General features: G+C 35.7%; 1 protein-coding gene across 2 annotated transcripts in view; it reads right to left on the bottom strand.

Annotated features, from left to right (window-relative positions):
* DLGAP5 (DLG associated protein 5) overlaps positions 1 to 20,787 on the bottom strand; it is a 37,168-nt gene extending 16,381 nt beyond the window's left edge. For both annotated transcript variants that reach the window (XM_039866561.1, XM_039866562.1), the window contains exons 1-12: positions 20,626 to 20,787; positions 18,542 to 18,780; positions 12,719 to 12,912; positions 10,440 to 10,502; positions 9,277 to 9,361; positions 9,067 to 9,189; positions 8,239 to 8,309; positions 6,047 to 6,321; positions 5,030 to 5,157; positions 4,501 to 4,624; positions 2,495 to 2,580; positions 1,621 to 1,781 (exon numbers count right to left, since the gene is read on the bottom strand). In XM_039866561.1, the coding sequence (XP_039722495.1) occupies positions 1,621 to 1,781; positions 2,495 to 2,580; positions 4,501 to 4,624; positions 5,030 to 5,157; positions 6,047 to 6,321; positions 8,239 to 8,309; positions 9,067 to 9,189; positions 9,277 to 9,361; positions 10,440 to 10,502; positions 12,719 to 12,912; positions 18,542 to 18,779 (1,548 nt within the window). In that variant the 5' untranslated portion in view covers position 18,780; positions 20,626 to 20,787. The remainder of the gene's footprint in view (positions 1 to 1,620; positions 1,782 to 2,494; positions 2,581 to 4,500; positions 4,625 to 5,029; positions 5,158 to 6,046; positions 6,322 to 8,238; positions 8,310 to 9,066; positions 9,190 to 9,276; positions 9,362 to 10,439; positions 10,503 to 12,718; positions 12,913 to 18,541; positions 18,781 to 20,625) is intronic.
* Between the last annotated feature and the right edge of the window lie 311 nt (positions 20,788 to 21,098).

Below are 21,098 nucleotides of genomic sequence, written 5' to 3'. Positions count from 1 at the left end.
CTTATTCACATCTGGGCCATATAGTTACTGGGATTGTTGTGTCTTCACTTTTTTCTCTAGACTTAAAAATTGTTTTGCTTTTCGTTTAGCTTTTTTTATGTATCTACTATCAATTCACCTCTAAACTCTGCAAATAAAATTAAATCTCTTAATACAATTACAAAAACAAAGCTATCAGGAATTCTATTCAGTTCAGCTTCACAGAAATAGTTCTTACAAAGCCCTCGTCTTCCTGCTCCAATCCGAACTATTGTTTCTGAAGCTTGCAGCAAACTTTCTTGACTCACCTCAGCCACGACTTCCTTAGCCCCTTCTCAGAATCAGCCCCACTTCCTTCCCCTTCCTTGGCTTACTTCCTCATTTTTTGAGGTACATTCTCACTTAGTTTTCTCAGGAAGATTAGGAGGTAAAACCTGAGACTATACGTGTCTTAAAAATACCTTTCCACCCTCATACTTGATTGGTTGTGTATAAACTCCAGGTTGGAAGTTATTTTCCGTCAGAAGTCATTGTCCTACCAGTTTTCAATGCTGCTGTTGAGAAGCCCAAAGCTATTCTGATTCTTGTATGGATTCTTTGTATGGAACTTGTTTTCTCTCTCTGGAAGCCTCTAGATTTTTCTCTATCCCAGGAGCTGTACAATTGCTTTTAATGATGTGTATTGGTGTATGTCTATTCTAACTCACAAGTTAGGAACTTAACAGGCTCCGTCAGTCTGAAATTCAGGTCCTCCAGTTCTGGGAAAAATTTTAAACTATTTCATCGATCATTTCTTCTCTATTTTTTGTTATCTTTTTCTGGAATTCCTATTATTTGGATATTATACTTCCTAGACTGGTCCACTTAATTTTCTTATTTATTCTCTCCAACTTTTTTAAATCTCTTTTTGCTCTATTTTATGGGAGAGCTCAACTTCATAATGAATTTTATGCTTCTGCTCTCATAATTTTTAAATTTGAAGAGCTATTTTTGTTATTCTCTGAATATTCTTTTTTCTTGTTTGGCAGATAAAATGTCTGGTCTCTTTCTTCCTATTTGCTTTGGCCTCTTTGTTTCAAGTTTGAAGATTTCCACAAATGTATAGTGATTGCTGGCTACCAGTTCTTGAAAGAGTATTTCATATGCTTATTTCTAAAATGAGTTCAAAAAGCAAGAAAGTGTCATCTCTTCCCACGCCTTTACTGATCTTCCTAGTAATTCCCTCTAGTATAGCATTTTTTACATTAGATTGGAATTACATATTGTGTCTGACTCACTAATGAAACTATAAAACTCCTCTGGGACAAAAAAAGGTGGCTTATTAACAACTCCTACTACAATGCCTGGTACATAGTAGGAACTCAATAACTGTTAGGTAAACTAAACTATTATGATTAGATTTACTCATTTTCTCACAAGTAGAATCATTATAGACTCTTGAAAAGTTGAGTACAATTTCCATTTCCAACCTATATAGAAATTATTCTAACAATATGGGTAATATGGAGACATTAGTCGTAAAATTTAGACTGTACTTTATAGTACTATCTGATATCCCATTTAATGTCCAGTATCAAATTAAAAAAAAAAAAACAAAAACAGACTCAAAAGTTAATGTATTCAATATACTTGACCACATACCTGAAAACTAACCATATCCCAAAATCCATCCAGATCTGTACAGGTAGTCTCCTTTTTACCTCGTTTATATTCACAATCATCCACCAGTCCTTCAAACTGTTTGAACCTTTCTTTCATGAGGAGTCTTGTTTGGCCAACTGCTGTGCGAATAAGATCTTTAACTGAAGGAAATAAGAGGTTTTTAAAAGTTAAATGGCAAAACAGGACCTTTATTGCAAGCCAATCAGCTGATAAAAAGACCTCACACCAAATATCGTAGGGCTTACAGAATTGAATTCTTACCTTAAAGCAAAACCAAAAATATCTGCTACAAAATAGTGTCATACAAATACTGAGCATTAACTATCTACTTCAATTACTGCTAAAAATTATCAATATTCATTGTCATACACATTACCACATAGCAAACAGCATTCTACCTCTCCTTGTATTTTATAAGAATTCAATCTCAAAAAACTCATCGCACATCTGACCGTACACAAATGATTCTTTCTAAACAGTATCCTAAATAAGTAGGTTAAGAAACTTTTCAGAAAATCTGTTCATGTTGATTTACGTAATTTTCTTTCAGAAATTTTGTATAATTAAACAATACCAGATAGGGATGTCACTCATAAAGTCATATCAAGAAAATTTAATAATAGACAAATGTCTAACTCTCAGGAATGATAGTCAATATTCTAGTTATTACAACTTTTAAATTATTTATCATTTTAGCACAGAGATGTTAGCAAATATACGTTTAGATATGAAAATTTGTTGCTATTTTGAATAAAAATGGAAGTATAAAGTTGGATAACACTAGATTTTGATGTTTCAAATAAATGTAACCATATTAAAATAAACAAAGACATAAAAAAAAATGTTCTCTCACCATCATCTGGAATGTCCAATTCAAGCTTCCTGTCCCACTCAAGGCAGTATGAACTTAATTTCTCAGTTTCCGACTGGAGAATATTTCTAAAATTATGAAATACATTTTAGTTTTACAAACATTTCTCACACTAATATATGAGTATTAACATTATGATACTTACAGAATATTAATTTCCCAGAGTTGATACTTAATTATTTTATGAACTGTGATATACTAAAACTCATAAATACAGGCTGATACATGTCCATTCTTCAACTCCTAAAATTTATGTCGATTGTTAATGCCAAGAGCCCAGTTTTCAAGCTAATATTTCTAGTTGTTTTTAGTACTATTTTTCAGAGGGTGAACAGAAAGAATTAGACATTCTTTAGTTCTGTTATTAGTTCTCTATTACTGTCCACGGGACGAAGACCAATCCACTGCCAAGATTAAGTTGAAGCTAAAAACTGTTCAGTCTCGAATTACAGTAATAGGATCTTACAGATTCTCTCTAAACATTAGTCTTTCTCTATCCAAAGGCAGTGGTTCTCAGATGAAGTCAGTTCTGCCCCCAGGGAGACATTTGGCAATATCTGGAGGCATTTTTGATTATCACAAACTATAGGAGTGCTACTGGCCAGGGATGTTACGAAACATCCAACAACACACAGGACAGCTTCCACAAATAAGAGTTACCCTGTCTAAAATGTCAGTAGTGCAAAAGTTGAGAAACCAGGCCTAAGGTAAATTTAATGTTTCTTTATTCAAAGCATCCTAGCAGGAGAAACTGAGGCTAGTTTTTTCCTTATAAAAAAAATTTAGCTGTTTGTATCTAGTGGCATAACAGAGAACAACTTAATTAATAAGAAGTGAGACCTGGCTTGGATCTGACGTTATTTGAATAAATTGCTTTTTTTCTCAATGTCTCAGTTGAACAGCACAATGGACTAGCTAATCTCTAAAATCCCTTACAATTCTAAAACCTCATGTCCTAAAAACAAGTTGAAATAGCTTTTAAATATATAAAACAATATTCAGAATAGAGCAAATGAATATTAAAACTGTAGCAAGATAATATATCTCATTTATTTAATTGGCAAAGCTCAAAAAATTGTCGACATTGCATTGGAAAAGGTATGAGAATTTTCCAGTTATATCCACTCGAGAATAATGGTATGTAATCATCTCCTGTGTGATGTGGATTGTTGGTGCCTTTCTTCAATTGCAGCCCTCTTTTGTTTCCAAGGCATTCAAGTGAAATGGTTAGGGGGAAATATAATCCTATCTCATGATTTAGGGGGCTGAAGAGCCCCCTACCATCTCACACTATACCATTCTTTTGTATAATAAATATTAACTTAGTTTCTTTGTGGGGTTAATACAGGTATGAGAAAATAGGAACTCCCATATCTTGCTAGAGGGAATGTAAACTGAGGTCTTTATAGATTTGCACCTGAGAGAACTCAAAAGCATCCAAGTTTGAGTGATAGTAATAGAGTGAACCCAATGTAAATATCCAGCAACAGTGATCTATTAAGTCAATTGAGGTATATCCATATAATTGGATACTATATAGCTATTAAAATACACACACAAAACAATAACATGAGAAAGCTCTTCAAGTACTTCAAGATGGAGTATCTCCTACATTTAAGAGAAATTGAACACAGAATAGTATGTTATTGTTTACATAAAAAAAAGAAAAAATATTTACATTTGTCTACATATGTATTATCAATTTCTGGACGTATTGAGAAGAAATGGGTAACATTTGCCTCTGTGGAAGCTTCGAACTCTGTTGTGAGACAGAGTTGAGAAAGATTTCTTATACCTTTTTTACCTTTGAATTAGAAACCACGTGAATGTACTAGCCTTGAAAATTAATATTTAAAAGATAAATGAAAATCACTCAAAGTCAGTTTCCCTGAAATGCATCTATTATATTAAGTTAAAATAGTTTAATTTTGGTTTTAAATGTCTAGACATTAATACAAAATTCTCACACCAGGGACAAATGGACCAACCTGAAATATGGCACATCATGCTGTGGCTGAGGTACCTGGTCTTCATGTATTTCAAGTGATGGGACTTCTTTTATTGGAAGGCCATTTGAATTTTTAGTAGTTTCATTTTTATTTAAGACATTTTCTACAGATTAAAGAAAATATTAATATATAAATTTCAAAGCAGCACCTCTTAAAATGACATCCCCCACAAGACAAGTTGTTTTAAATCCTTCGATTGTCTTCAACGTTGAATTTAAAAATTTTATTTTTGAATCAGTTCCATTCGACACATGTCCTCTAAAGTGTCCCTTTGAATTTAAGTTTATTCCCTCTTGCAGTCTGTATTCCCCAGCTCTCTCTCCCTCTCCCCTCTCTCTTCTGCCCTTTTCCTCCCTCCCTCCCCCAACTTCCCCCAGGCTTTCCCATCTCTTCTGACCCTTGTTTAGAGATCATATCCCTAAACAAGATGGTGAAGAGGGCTCTAAAACAAACCTCTAATAGATCATAACCTAGAAAAGCAAGAAAAAATTTAATCGAAATACCATACCTTTATTCCAAACTGTTAGAGAATCCAGAGGACATCGCAATTTATTTGAATCTTGATGGACTGTCTTGGCGGAGTAAGTTTTAAATTTTTGTGCCAAAATTTCTTTTGGTGCTTCTTGAGTCTTATCACTAAAGATAACAGCAAAAATACAAAATTATGTTGCTTTTTAAAAACATGGGATAAAATTGAAATGTTTCTATCTTTTTTAAATGTGTCTATTCTATATGGGAAAATTTTAAACACCTGTAAGTGGGAATGTCCATCTTTACTAACTGTAATGAGATCCAAAGATTTTGAAGTTCTCTTAGTGGAACATAAGCACTTACTAGTCCTGGATGCTGCTCAGCAGTTTCTAGTAAATCTGCTGCCAGCTGGTCTTTGCAAAACAACCTTGTCCTTCCTTTTAAAAGATTCCAACTGATTTTTCCCCCACTTTGCAAGTTAATCATTTTTGTCTTTAGTTTTTCTGAAGTAATACTCAGCAAAAAAACACAAACAAAAACCCAAACCATGTCTGAACTATAGTATCATAGCAATTGTTCCTTTCTAAAAAATGTATTCTAAGTATTATAATAAAGTCACATATTAAAGCAAAAAAAAAAAAAATGCAAATTGCACCATGAAAATAGTAACAACATACAGGAAATTATCAAAACTGTCAAATATGGTCCCTCTCTGTGCCTTTTCTGTCTTTCTCACTGTCTTGGTCTCCACTGTCACTGTCTCTCACTATCCCTTTCACTCTCTGCCTCTGAGAGGAAACCACTTCATTTGTATAGAGTGTTATGCCTTTTCTCATAAACTTTCCTTTTGATTCTAAAAACAGACAAACAAATAAAAACTGTCAAATACATTACTGTAGCCTTCTGAAAAATTTTTTTAGAAGACCAAATTTTCATGATTTATAAATCACATCATTTACTTACTAAATAATAACTTTAAAAAAGTATAGGCAAATCTAAGAAAGGCATTTGTTATCCATCTTAGCAAGAAATTCATTATTATTATTATTCTTACATTTCTGTTTTTAAAGGGGTCCAGGCGTAACTGGGTGTCAAGAAAGCATTGGCACTTCTGGGAGTCATAGGTGTAACTTGATAGGTCTTCAGACCATCTAGTGGCTGAAACATAAAATCTTTGGGTGCAAAGGAATTCTTTCCTTTCTTTTTTGCAGTATTTGTCTTAGGTAAGTTATCCATTTTTGATAAGACTCCATCTGGATCCACTCCATTTGTTGCACTGGTTTGTGAATCCAAATTATTTTCTTCACTATCGACTTGAAAAGAAATGACCTAGATGTGAGTAAACAAAATAGAGTGAGAATTTCTCTCCTGGGGATATATTTGACCAATTTTGACAGGCTTGAAAATGTAAACGTTGAGATATATGTTCATTTACCTAATTTTATAGACAAAAACAAATACAATTAAATGCATACATGGAATCAGAAGACCAGCTACACTTAACCATTGCTATGATCCAGAAAGGGAGAGAATCAGCCCTTAATAAAAGAACTAAATAACAGGTTTTAGGTATTACAACAAATTAAAACATATGAAAATTAAGGTGGAATAATTTACTCACCTAACGAACATATCTTTTTATTTAAATTATGTTGGTAATTACAATGGTTTGAGAATCAGAAATCCAATGTTTACTGGATGACTATATTGTCAAGGACCAAATCCTTTATCATATGAACAAAAATATTTTTCGATGTGACACAATAAGATTAATCTTATAAAATGTGAAGCATATTTTACTTTTTTTAGTCAATTTAATCGTTATTTTTTACTGAGATAAATTGACATACAACATTATTTAGTTTCAGGTGTATGACATGATTCGATATTTGTGTATATTGCAAAATAATCACTGCTATAAGTCTAGTTAACATCCATCACCACTCACTGTAACAAACTTTCGCTTTTGACTTGAGTGATGAAAACTTTTGACTTGAGTGATGAAAACTTTTAAGATCTACTCTCTTAGCTACTTTCAAATATACAATGCTGTATAATTAACCCTAGTCACCGTGCCATCTGTACATGATATCCCCAGGGCCTACTTATTTTATAACTGCAAGTTTGTACCTTTGACCACCTTGACCCATCCCACTCACCTATTTAGGCATAATTTTTAGAGGTCTTTATGTTTCTGATTTTTAACAAGACATGAACTGAAACCAGAGTATTTCAACCTGGACAAGGTTTAAGAGTAGCACTGTCCCTGAGGTCAGCGTGAGATTGAAAGTAAAACTAGTGATAATTCTTAAAGAGAAAATCAATCTCAAGGGAGGAGCTATGAGGTACAGCTGCTTGTCTGTGAAGAGTCAGCCTATAGAGCCTTCATGGAGGGTCTATGTTTGATTTTTGGTAAGGATCTAGTCAGATTTCTTACACTTTGGCATGACATTTTTTTTCCCCCTCTGTAATCTCCCCCCACTACTTCCACTACTGACCTACGGATGTTGCTATCTCCCCTTTAAAACTGGATCTCTGAAAGCAGGGCATCTCTTCCCACATGCGTGCGCCTGGTGCACTCAGAGGGCCTGGTGCACCTGGGGGGCCTGGCGCACCCGGGGTATGGTCTGTGGCTCCACCTGGGGTGCGAACTTAGGACCTTCTGCATGTAAGGCAGACGTGCTAACCACTACACTATGGAGCCACCCCCAACATTTTTTTTTTTGAAGATTATGAAATTGTAGCATGGATTATAAACCAAGGGATTGGGTCTTCAAAATGGTGGCTCTTTTTTGAAGACTCTACTAGGCCCTATGCTAGATGTTATCAGAATGTTAGGTTATTTAATTCTCAATACTAGTCTATGTAAGTATTACATGTTAGAGATGGAAAAACAAACTCATAACTTGTCCATTGTTATACAGCTAATTGGAAACAGAGACACTATTCAAACTCAGGCTTAATTATATCCACAGTCAATGCATTCCATCCTACTCCATTAAAGCTAATTCTCATATGAAGGTTTTGATTATATTTTTCTATCTCCTGTTAACCAAATTATGTTTTCTCTGCCTATAAATCTCTGAGGTAAGACACCTGAAAAACAACAGTAAAACAACGCTTCTTTATGGTTCAAGAGGTTTTAACACACATGTAGGTTAACCTCTTGAAGCAGTTCTGCAACTTTATGAAAGTAGCAATGAGATTTTCAAAGTAGCTAAATTTAAACAGATATTTATATTCTACCTTGTCAAGTTTAGTTTCTATATTTTTGGCAGGTCTTCCTTGATTTGTTGTTTTTCTTTCTACTTCATTATCTAAAAATAAAAATAAAATAAGTCATCCATTTTGATTAGATAGAAAATGCTGCGCTTAAAGTACTAGGTAATTTGGGAAAGGAAAAAAAGGCGACAGTAGGAATGTGTATCTTAAAGAATTTTATGATTAAAAATCATATTATAAAACAGGATAAAAAAAGATGAAATTTCCTGCCAAGTATAGGCCACCTGTTTTCAAAACAAAATAAAGGTATTGAAGTAGTTTACCTTTTACCTCTGAATATCAAATACATGTTTATTAGAAGAATAAAGGAAAGCACAAAAACAACAATCAAAAAAAATCATATATTACTCAGCAATAATTACTGTTTACACTTCAGAGTACATTTTTCCAGGTTTTTTTCCTATGTTCACATATTCACATACACACTTTGCAATTCTGATCATCCTGTTCAGCTTTTGACCTGTTTTTCTTTCCCCATTTAACATAATGTGAACTATGTGTTTTATCATAATATTGTTTTAAATGGTTACACTGTATTCCACCAAATGGATGGACTATAATTTATTTGTCCTATTAATTTTTCACTTTGAAGCACTGCTTATACCAATTCAGGTACTTCAGTGTTTGAGGACCCACTGTATGCTAACTGGATGTCAGGCCACAGAACCAGAATCCCCCATTTCCTCCTCTCCTACTCAAAAGAAGTACATGATGATTTGAAAAACTGAACACAAAAAAACCTCAAGGACCAAAACATTCTAGTTCAGTCACTGATTAAGAAATAGTTCTTACCATTAGTAGCTCTTGTCACTGGCTTTCTTGTTGTAGTAGAAGAGACTGTTCTGGCAATTTGCTTTGCTGCTTGAGTAGCTGATCGAGTCATTCTCACCACCGTGGGCATTACAGGCTGTACAGCTGTGGGAAAAAATAATCAAATCAAATGCTTTTTGTTATTATTATTGTTGTGGCAATATCAGAGCTTATAATTGTTAATAGTCCTACCTTTCTTCTCTTTGTCCAACATCTTCTTTTCAGAAGTTTGTCTTTGACTAGATCGAGTTACTCGAACATCGCTCCCGTTATCGATCTATTTAAAAGATTAGGTGCTTTGTGATTTAATTGCATAATGAATCAAAACACATTTTTTCAACTGTAAATTGACCCCTCATAGAGAATCTGACTATTGTAAAATGATCCAGCAAAAAATCCACTACCCCAAATAAAATGGGAAAAAGAAAAAAAGTTTTCCATTATATAAATTTTCCTGAAAGCTTATTTAGAAACCTAAAATTTAGAAAATGCTAAAAACCTAAGCTATGAAAAAGAGCTTACTATAATCATCTGAGAGTCTTTAAACATGTTTTTACTTCGAGACCTTTGAATTCTATCCGGAAACTTCTTTTCCTGGATAGAAAGCTCTTTGTCATAGTACACTCTTCCACTTCCTTAAAGACTTCATTCAAAATGCCACCATCTAAGTGAGGCTCAATCAGAATTCTACTCTACATCCACTGCAGTACTTCCCAACTCCCTTCTCTTTTTTTTCATCTCCTCAATAACACTTATGACCATCTGACATACTACATACTTATTTTATTGCCTATCTCACATGAAAACAAGGAATGTTGTTTGTTTTGTTCACTACTATATCCTAGAGCCTAGAGGAGCATGGTAATGACTCAAAATTTATTGAATACATGAAACTAAGCTACTTCGCCTAACAAAGAAGCATACTACTTACCCCTTATCCACTTCACTTTAGTAATAACTAAATAACTTTACCCATAATGGTGTTTTGAAGACCCATACGTTTATAACACCCACCTGTGTTCTTTATATTCCTATCTGCATTTTATGGTGACAAGGAATGCATAATAGATTCCCGGTAAACAAACAAACAAACAAATGTGTTACTAAGACAGAGTTTGGCATAGATCTCATTAAGGGATGTCTGGGCAAAAACTATTTTAAGTAAACAACAGTTCCTTAGCATTTAGCCAAAACTGCTCTATGTCATCATGCTAATAACAGTGATTTGGGTACTATTAACTCTAGTAAAAATAATCACTATATTTGAAGCTGATATTAGATTAAAAATGAACTTACTCAGAGAAAAGGAAGTACAATTAGTCATTTTAGAAACAATTATCTACTATCAACTATACCTTAGTCAGCTCCATTTGGTCTTTGGTCCTTGACCTCGTCATCCGTACAAAAGATGGAACAACCTTAAAACAGTTGAAAGAACATAAATTTTTTTAAATAAACTTGCAAGATTACTTCCATGTCTCATTACAAAGTAAAGTTCCCATTTTAAAGTTAAACTATCCATAATCATTTATGGTAAAAAAAATACTTGTTAACTTAAATTATTATTTTTCCTCATCTGGCTTGATTTAAGTTATATTTAATAGCTTAAAAACGTACTTATATTTCTCAGTGAGAGAACAAATTTCCAACCACGTTTTCTAGGTATTAGGAATCCTCATTAATGTGATGAGCTGGCCCTATTTGGAAGGGGATAGATGAACAGACTAGAGTATTGGGATATTGTTTTTGTTTATGAAAAGATACTGTATAGCTTACTCTCCTAGCTTGGACAAATTGCCATCAAATCTCATGATTATGCACTTGTCCACTGTCAAGAACAAAGTGGAGAACCGATGACAAAATGTGGAAAAAATCTAGCATGAGAAAGACTGATCGAAAAGTGATAAGGTTTTTATCAACTCTGTAAATTTCTTAAAAAGCATAATCAGTCTTCTCTTCAGATGAGAAGCCATTTTCTTCACCAAATCCCAGTGAAAAACCTCATTGAAGAAATTAGGCTTTTCTCTAGAGTGTATGATGGAAGCAGAATTCAAAAGTGGCAATTATATAAACGGAATACAAAACAATTACTGGTGAATTTATTACTTAGCACATTGATGTCTCTCCCACTATACATAATACTTTGTAAATTGTTATTTACATGTAGACCAATGACTGGTATCCTACATATTCTTGAAAAGCCAAATTAAATCTAACCCCTTCCAAGAGGTCTTCTTTGATATTCCTCAAACATAAGCAATCTCTCTCTCCTCTAACATATATAGAATATACTTATCTATACCTTTGCACCTTAAACTATGTTCCATTAATTTTGGTCTCTTCCACATTATCATAAGGTCATAACAGAGTAAATAAAGATCTGACAGATGAATCAATGAGATTCATGAAGCCAAGAAAACTAGACAATTATCTTGGGCCTTTATGTTACTCGATTCTTATTTAACTCAGTTATACAGTCAACAACTTTTAAACATATTATTTAAAATGAGAACTTTATACATATCCTTAAAATAGCAAATCATCAGTCACTACCTTACAAAACCAGCCTCTTCTGTTCACACTTCATCCTTCTTGATTCACTAACCATTCTCTTCCTTTAGATCACCCCTCCTTTAGCTTCTATGCTCCATTTTAGCTCTCCTGCCACTCTGACCAGCCCTTCTCAGCCAATCACTGACTTCCACCTACCTGAATGTGCTCTCTAGACCTTATTCTTTTTAAATTTTATATAACCTTATTGGAGTGGTTTTGTTTAGTCCTACTAGGTAAACACCCAGCCATACTCCTAACATATTCTAAATTCACATTTTAGCACAGATCTCCATCCTGATTTCCAAATTTTATTCCACTGTCTGTTATCTAAATGGCCCAAACAGGTTTAAAGGGCCGGGGCGGGGACAGGGGAAGGGGATGGCGGGGATCAGTATTAAAATGTACCTACTGAAGCATTATCCTTGCCCTCCTCATCTCTTTTAGCAGCAGCATAATTTATATGGTTGTTCAAACTATTAGAATCATCTTCTCTCTTAACTCTTAAATTTCCTTTATTCCCCACTATCTACTTGGTCACCTATCAAATTTATCTCTAAAGGTGTCTTACATCTATGTCTGCCTTTTAAACATACCGCCCAGTCCACTTACCCTGACTTACTCCTTCACATAGTCTTACAACTGTTCTTCCATAAATGCTTCCCTTTCCAGACTACCATCTTCAAAGCTAGGGTTATCTTTCTGCATTGTTAACTTGATAATGGTACAACCTCATTTAAAAGCCTCTCTTGACTCTCTGTATTCCACAGGATAAACACCAAATCCTTCAACATGGCATCCATTGTTCAGTCGGGCTCTACTCACCTTCCTAGTTTTATCCTATCTATATATAGCTACACTGAGAGACTTGATTTTCATTTTCTGAACTACTATTAATGTTATTCCCACCTCCCACCAATTAGTTAAGTGAATAGAGGGACTAAGGGGAACAAGTTATTTTAGCCATTTAATCTCTTAAGGAATTCCTTCCCAGCCTTTTGGCTAAAATCAAGTGCACTTTCTTAAAGAAAACTCTGGTTAAAAGAAACTATTCCTCTATGTCAAGTTAAGATACTAAGTTTACCTTTTTTGGCTCAGCTTTCATAGCATTCTGGCTTGATAAAAGAAAACAAGGCATATCGGGTCTATAAAGACCCACTTTAAATACTCCTCGTTTAGCTTTCTCTCTCTGCTCTTTCAATTTTTGAAGTTGCTTTTCTTCTTTGTATTTCTGGAGCATTTGTTTCCGTTGATCACCTAGAAGAGTTTTCACTGACCCTAAGCAGAAAAAAAAAAACCACACCAACTCAGTATATAAAACATTTCAGATAAAAAGTTATGCAAACATCTAAAAAATCATTTTATCTAACTTCGACTGCTACTAAGAGATGCTTTTAGAAACTTCTTGTTCATTCCTAAGCACACTAACCACAAGTTATTTCAATCTCCATTCTTTTAAAATTTCTATTCCTTTTGCCTTCACTTGTTCAAATATTTAACTGCTTACTACATACTAAACATGTATTATTACATTTTTAAATTAAATTCTATGAGAACCAGCCTCTAAGCTGATCTCCAGTGATTCTCACCCCCTGGTAGTCACGCCGTTGTGTTGTCCCCTTCCTCGCTGAATGGGACTGACCTGTGTAACCAAGAAAGTACTGTGGAAATGATGGAGTGTGACTTCCAAGACTAGGTCATTAAAGGCATTGCTCTCTTGGATCACTTGCTCTGAGAGAAGTCTTAAGGACACTGAGGCAGCCCTAAGGATGTGTCTACATGACAAAGAACTAAGGCATTCTGCCCAAAGCCAGAAACAACCTGCCAGTCACGTGAGTTATCTTAGAAGCCAATCCTCCAGGCTCACTCAAGCCCTCGGATGCATTACTGGATGATATCTTGACTACAACCTCTAGAACCACCTGGCTGAGCCACACCTAAATTCCTGACTCACAAAAATTGTGTGAAATAATAAATGGTTGTTTTTGTTGTTTTAAGCCACTAAGTTTTGAGGTAACCTATGACTCTCAACATATGTTTCTACCTACATATTCTCATGTTTATGTAAACTAGTTTGAAAAATTTGAGTGGCTACTATGTGCCAGACAATCTTACGCAGTAAGAATAAGTAAGAGAATTTCTGCCCTTGAAGGGCTCCCAGTATCAAGGGGAGATGAACACAATTCAGTTTGGTTTAGCAGGGAATAAAAAAGTAGGAGAACGCGCACACCAAAGAATCAGTACAAATCTGGAGAGATCAGGAAAAATTTTTCAGAAGAGAGAAGACCTGAGAAGGGTATATGTTTGCCCACTAGGTAAGGGTTAAAAATGATCCAAATATATAGCTGTACAACTCAGTAAATTTACTAAAAAACCCCATATACTTAAAGGGATGCATTTTATGGTATGTGAACTATAGCTTGATAAAGTTGTTTAAAAAAAGATAATCCAGGCAGAGAACAGAATACAGAAAAGCTCAGAAGACAAAGTAGTCAATCATCAATAAAACCCCTATGTCCCCCAACTTCTCTGATTGTTCCCTTCATCTCCTGATGTAACTGAAACCTGGCTCTCCCCTGAAGACACTGTTTACCTAGTTTTCCTCTCAAGTAGTTGACTATTTGACTATCTATTTTCTTCCACACTGGTAATATCACTGAGCCTAAAGGAGGGGTGGTGTCCTTATCACTGCTTCCCAACATTTCTTCCTCTTCACTGAAAGATCCCAGTTTTACATTTTATGTCATCAGATCATACTATCAAGCATCCCAATTTGTCATCTATAGACCCTCCAGGTTTCTCCCTTGTTCCTTGAAGGCTATAGCTCCTAGGTTATTGTCACTGTCTCCAACACTATTCTTGTACCAATCTTGATGACCCCTCCAATCCCCTGGCCCCTCAATTCTCAGGCTTTCTTTCCTCTAAGGATCTTGCTTCTACTATACCTCAGCTACCCATTTCCATGGTCACAACCATACCAGTATTTCAACCTTTTCATATTGTGGCATACATAAAAAATAAAATTTACAAGGCACACTGGAGTAAACAGAAGCTGTTTGTGATCAAATGCAACCAGCCAAAAAGAGAGCTCTAATCAACCCAGGCCCTGTCAGAAACTTCAAGGACTGAAAGGACCAATATCTTGTCATACCTGTATTCATCTGAGACAGCTAGGCACTTGAGACCTCATTATATCAATGAATTACTGTACTTCCTCCATAAGCCCAATTTCAAGCAATTCGCTGATTACCATCTTTCCGATGACCCTTTGGTACTACCAAATAGACCTACACTCTATTGATCTGCACATCTTTTTACTGTCTCTTACCTTCCTTGTGTTCTCAAGTTTCTTCTTATCCAATTTAGATTGCATGATTCATCATCATAATCACTTTTTTTTTTTAAGTCCCTCACTGTCCTGTACCTTGGCAAAATTCCATCTCTGATTAGATGCCACTTTCTGCTTACCTCCCACCTACAATGCATAACTGACTGGGGTTGGAAAAATACACTGAAGCATGCTACCTCATCTCTTTCTATTTATGACTATAAACCTCAGTTGGACCCTATATTTCTCATTTTTTCATTAAGCTCTCATTCTCCTGAATTACTATTTCTTTCATACATTATCCTCTCCTCAAGCCTTAAACAGATCCTCTCCCATCTACGTTCAAAGTTCCCATCCTGGCATCTGAGCCCACATACTTTACCCTCCCTTCTAGATGAGCCCCCACCTAAGGCCAAGCCCTCCACCTAGCTCTAGATGCTATTCCTTCTCACCTACTCAAGGACATTCTTCTAGCAGTTCAACTATTTGATTAAACTAGTGATTATTTTATTATCACTCATCTATTTTTCTCTCTATACTGGGTTTTTGCCATCATGAAATTACAAACACGCAGTAATGCCTCCCAACCCACATCCTCATCGAGCTACCTGCCTCATTGGTCTATTTGAGTTTAAGGCAAAATTCTTCAAGAGAGTTATCTCTATCCCTATTCACAATTCTTTTACTTCCATCCTTCCTCACTTTTTTTTTTCAGAATTATGAAAAATTTCAAATATACACACAAGTAGGATATAATGAACCCCATATACCTATCACCCAGATTATATAATTATGAACATTTTGCTGTACTTGCTTTTGTCTGAAGTATTTGAAAACAAATTCTACTCACAAAACTTCATCCATAAGTATTTCAGAATGCACCTTTAAAAATAAAGACATTTTCTTTCATAACCACAATACCATTATTATACCTAACAAAAGCAGTAATTCCATGTTATCACCTATTACAAGGCACTAGGTTTAGATTTCCTGTTTCAAATAGGTTTTTGTGGGTTTTTTTTAACCATTTGTTTGTTCAAATCAAGAACCAAGCAAGCTCTGCATATTGTATTTGGATATCTTTTAAGTCTCTTCATCTAAAACAAATCTTCCTCCTCATCCTTCTTTTCATGTCATTATCTTGTCAACAAAAACTAGTCAGTTGTCCTACACAATGTCCTGCACTCGACATTTATCTATTTGCTTTTCTCCTGTTTTTGGCTCATTCCTCCAGCCCTCATGTTTTCTATAAACTGGAAGTTATATCTAAGAGTTTGATTAGACTCATGTTCAACTTCAGGGGCAAGCATATATCCTAGATGGTGCTGCCATTCTTGAACTCATGCTAATCTGGCTTTCATTCCCTGAACTTCACCCCACCAAATCCACTTATCAAGATCACCAGTGACCTCCACAGTGAAGTTCAAATTCTCATTTCTAATATTACCTGACCTAACAAGAAGCACTGACATAATTAATTAATCTGGACTTCATCTTTGATACGCTTGCTTCACTTGGTTTCTAAGATACCATTTTCTGGTTAAACTCTTTATCTGCATTGCTCCTCCGTTCTTTGCTAGTTTCCCCTCATGTCCTCACCCTCTAAATGTTGGAATACTCACACGTCTTCTCTCCTTTTTCCACACCAAATCTCTAGATAATCACATCCAGTTTTATAGCTACAAAACAGTGTAAAAGTTGACAACTCCTGAATTCATATCTCCAGTTCAGACTTCTCCCTTGAATTCATCTTGTATGTCTAACTATCTTTTCATCATCTCTTCTTACATAGGCATCTCAAATTTAACATTGAGATGTTAATCGAACTTTTAGTCTTACTCCCCAACTCCCAGTCTTTTACAATTTAGTAAATGGCCACTCCATATTTTTAGTTGCTCAGGCCAAAAACCTTGGAATCATCCTGACTCCTCTTTCTTCATCAACCCTAAATCCACTCCATTAGGAAATCCCATTAAGTCAGACTTCAAAATATATCCAGAATGCAATCACCTATTTTTTGCTGCTACCACTCCAATCAATCATCAGCCACCAACTAAATTATTGCAGTAGTCCCCTAACTGGTCTGCCCGAGGCCATGTTTGTCATCCTACAATCTATTCTCAACAGAACAACCAAAGTGACATTTTGAAAATATAAATCAAATTACATAAACTTCCTCTAATACATTAATGGTTTCTCATTTCATTCAGAGTAATAGCCAATGTCTTTATAATGATGGCCCTTCGGGCTCTACAGGAGCTAGCCCCACTTGCTCCTTCTTCTATAGCCATGTTCGCCTACTTGCTTTCTCTGGAACATACCAGGCCCACTCCCACCTCTAGACCTTTGCAAATAAACAAAGCCTGTTTTAATAGCATATTGACAGGGACAGACTTTCAGTTGAGAGATCTGGGTCAAGGAACAGAGAGGGCAAGAGTAGAGGCAAGGAGCTGACTTGGGAAACAGTAACATCAGCTCTTCTCAGACAAAAAATGTCGAGCTCTTCTTTAAAGATCATCCTATATCATTTTATGGCTCAGTTTTATTTCCTCGCAACTCCTAAGAAATGTCATTCTTTACTCTTTCCCCCTCGACAATTAACCATTTCCTTTGACCTTTAAACATGCACTGATCACCTCATCTCAGAAAAAAATAATAATAACCCTACAACACTTTTGTCCAATTCTTTTCTCTCTTTCCTTTAGAATCACAGTTCTATCCTCTGATTTTCTTTATTATCAAATAATAAATCTGAAAGAAATATTTTCGTCCAACCCCCTCTTCTATAGAATCAATTAAGCTCAATTACGTTGACTGTCTTGTACATACCATATATTACACTAGTCCTGGAAAATGATAAAATTGAAGCAGTGAACATTTAAACAACTTCACATCTCATTTTTTTCTGTAAAACATCTAAGACTTTACCTCTTTCTGCCATTTCTTCATCATTTATCCTTGCTTTATTTCACTGCAATCTAGCTCCTAGTGCCTTTATAAGCATAACTAAATAGGAGTCTAGTGACTCCTAGTTAAATGCAGAAGTCACTTTCCAGTTCTCTTCTTTCTTTTCTATAGCATCCCTTGCCTTCTAAGACACTCTATTTTTATTATTTTAATCTTTTGCTGAGATCGTTTTTCTTCTTCAGTTGGTTTTTTTTTATTCCCAACAACCCCAAACCCTTTTAGGAAAACTGCAAGGAAAAATTCTTTACCTTTCTCTCTAAGAAATGTTTCTACTAGCAAAGTATCCCTATTTCATAGATTCTTCGATCAGTTCTATTTTTATGTCCCTTATCAGTTTATCTTGTCAACACTTATCTTACCTAAGCTCCAGAAGAACTTTAGAATTCCTATAAGACAATGTACAAAATAAAGTGTTCTAATATTCCACAGATGAATGGCTCTAGCCTAGCTAAAATAGTTTTAGCCTTTACCTTAAAAAGACAGTAGAAAACATCAAGTTACTCAAATGGTATTATAAATTTCCACTCTTCTGGTCAGGGTTTTTTTAACCTCAGTTATTAAACCAACTTTTGTTCACTCTTTAAAGCACAATTACAATAAATATTTTCTTACTTGGCTTGACATTGCCCTTTTCTGGAACAAGCTCTTGAGACGTCTCGTCTAATTCAAGAAGAAGTCTACCTTCCAAGGTTGGAATGTTGACGTCTTTCAAACCAAAGTGTCTATTTCGTTCATATTCTTTATGCCTGTTTTCTTTCTGAGACAGTGATTTCCTATGAGCAATTTTAGTTCTAATCATGTCAGTGCTTAAATCCTTTCTGTGTCGACTGGCAAAATGTGATGAAGACATCCTGTCAGGGAAAAGAGAGACAGACCAACTTAAATGAATTTTCATTTTATTACTCAAACAATTAAGATTCCAGTTCGCCTACAGATCCAGCCTCAGAACCTTCTGAAATAAAAATACTGAAATACAAAATGGAATAAATATGTAACACTAAGGAGTGGGAAGGAGGTTATAAAAAAAAAATAAGACATTACAACCTATTTTGAAACTCTAAATAGGCCCTTGCTTGACAGATGAAGTGAAGCAAGGAAGCAATAATCCATAATATAAACAAAAGGCTCTAGGGTTACTACAGAGAACATTACAAAATAATGTGAAGTAAAGGTGAAAATAGGGAAAATAAGTGGAAGACAGTATACAGAGTAGTTTCTTAACATTCTCCTGGTGAAGAATGCAGGTGGCCTGACATTTTTTCTCCAGCCAAAAATCAAAACAAACAAAAACCACACAAGATGCCTATTATTAGACACGGAGGGATGATAAATAGGCAGTTGGATATACAAGATTAAGAAAAAGAAGAGTTTTCAGAAGAATTACCATAGTGATATAGAAGGATAATTATAATCGTTTGCCCTTGTGAGGGTGGAATAAAATTATTTTTGGCCACGTAAGAAACCATATAGTTTACTTGATATATACCTTTTTCACAGAAAGATTCTTGAGAATGTATTAAAGCAACACAAGGGAGAAGGACAAGAAAGGATGTCCTGGATTTCAAGAAACCATGGATCCAACTGACAAAAAGAATAAAGTAGAAAGTCTAATTTCTCTTTACCTATGTTTTCTATACCTATGCAGCTGTTACAGAGAACCACCAAGCCAAGCTAGAGAAAAAGGACTGGTTTTCCAGAGAAAATTATTTCTTGCCAGTTTAAAAGAAACAAAACAAAAAAAGAAAAAAAAAAGAAAAGGGGGAGGGTCTGCATTAGGAAATTTAGAAAATTATAAGCACACTACTCTTCAACAAGAATAACTAAGAAAGTCCAGTAGAAAACTCCAAATAAAAGAAAAATGTGCAAAAGAAATGAAACAATTAAAATGTTACATGATTTTATGCAATCGATAGAGTACAAAAAATGAGAATTCCTCTGACCTGAATGCTAGTAACATTTTCTTTTAAGAACCCAAGGGAAGTGACAAAGGACTATGCTTTTCATCAAGAACTCTCCTCTATTTGATTTGCCACCTCCCACATGTATTAATTTGCTAAATATTAAAGAAAAAGTAAAATTTATGTATTACTTTAAAGTGTAACATAGCACTATACACAGCAGACAGACAGAAAGAGATCTAATACTAAAGACATATTTAATTATCGCCTAAACCCTAAAAGGCAGTTAAGTATTATCACTGCTATACAAATGAGGTAAATTTAACCGCCCACGTTGGCACAACTAAAAGGTGGTGCAGCTGGGACCCCAAGCCAGGCAGCCTGGCTCTTCACTTAATCTAAATTCCCTTTTTTGGCTGACCGGAGTTCCTTCCGGCTTGAAAGTCTAGAATGCCTTAGTCTTGCTTGCCTAGAGGTTCTCAACCCGGGCGTTTTTAGTTGTCACAGGATCTGGGAGGAGCTACTGAAATTTAACCTCCGGGCCAAAGATGCTAAATACTGACCCGCTCCAAAGGCCAGTTACGCCCCAGTGGTGAAACGCTGATTGCTACATAGATCAGGCAACAAATATTTAACCTTCTCGAGGACTGTGTCATCAGCTTCGGGAAGGACAGTTAACTCGGTCCTAGAGGAGCCTCCCCCACAAAGCGGCATCCAGCTCGCAGCTGTCGGTCCTCAAGATCCTTCTAGAAGGAAGCGGGCCAGCACCCTCCCTCCAGCTCTCCAGCACCCACCTACCTGAGGTAGCTTTTAGCGTGAAACCGCAACCAAACCAAAAGTAAAGGAACTCTCCCGGTCTGGAAGACCACCGCTGCCCCCGAAGCAGGAACACCAACAAACTGAGCCTTTGCAAGATTCAAACTTCCCGCACTGAGCCTCTGATTGGAGGGATTTTAACAAACACTTCCGGGAAATGTGCCCGCCTCTTCCCTATGACGAGGCTGGAGATTGGTTTGCGCCTTGCGACATTTGAATTGATTGAAAGGTAAATGGACGGTTCAGATGGGTGTGAGCAGAATCAGTGGGCGGGTCAGCGACGTGAGTTTGATGTAGGGCGGAACAGTGGGGACTCTCGGGGCTCGGCGAGAGGCGGAGCGACTGCCTGGTGGGTTGCTGTGTGCGTGAATCCGTCTCCGGACTCCCAGCGCCCCGCGGGTATCCGAGGAAGGACGAAGGCACTCAGACGGAGAAGGAACTCAAAGAGTGCAGGG

The sequence above is a fragment of the Pteropus medius genome, unplaced genomic scaffold, assembly GCF_902729225.1.
Source record: "Pteropus medius unplaced genomic scaffold, Ma_sr-lr_union100, whole genome shotgun sequence".
NCBI classification, from domain to species: domain Eukaryota; kingdom Metazoa; phylum Chordata; class Mammalia; order Chiroptera; family Pteropodidae; genus Pteropus; species Pteropus medius.
Note: the sequence above shows the minus strand (reverse complement) of the source record. Positions and strands in the feature narration are given on the sequence as shown.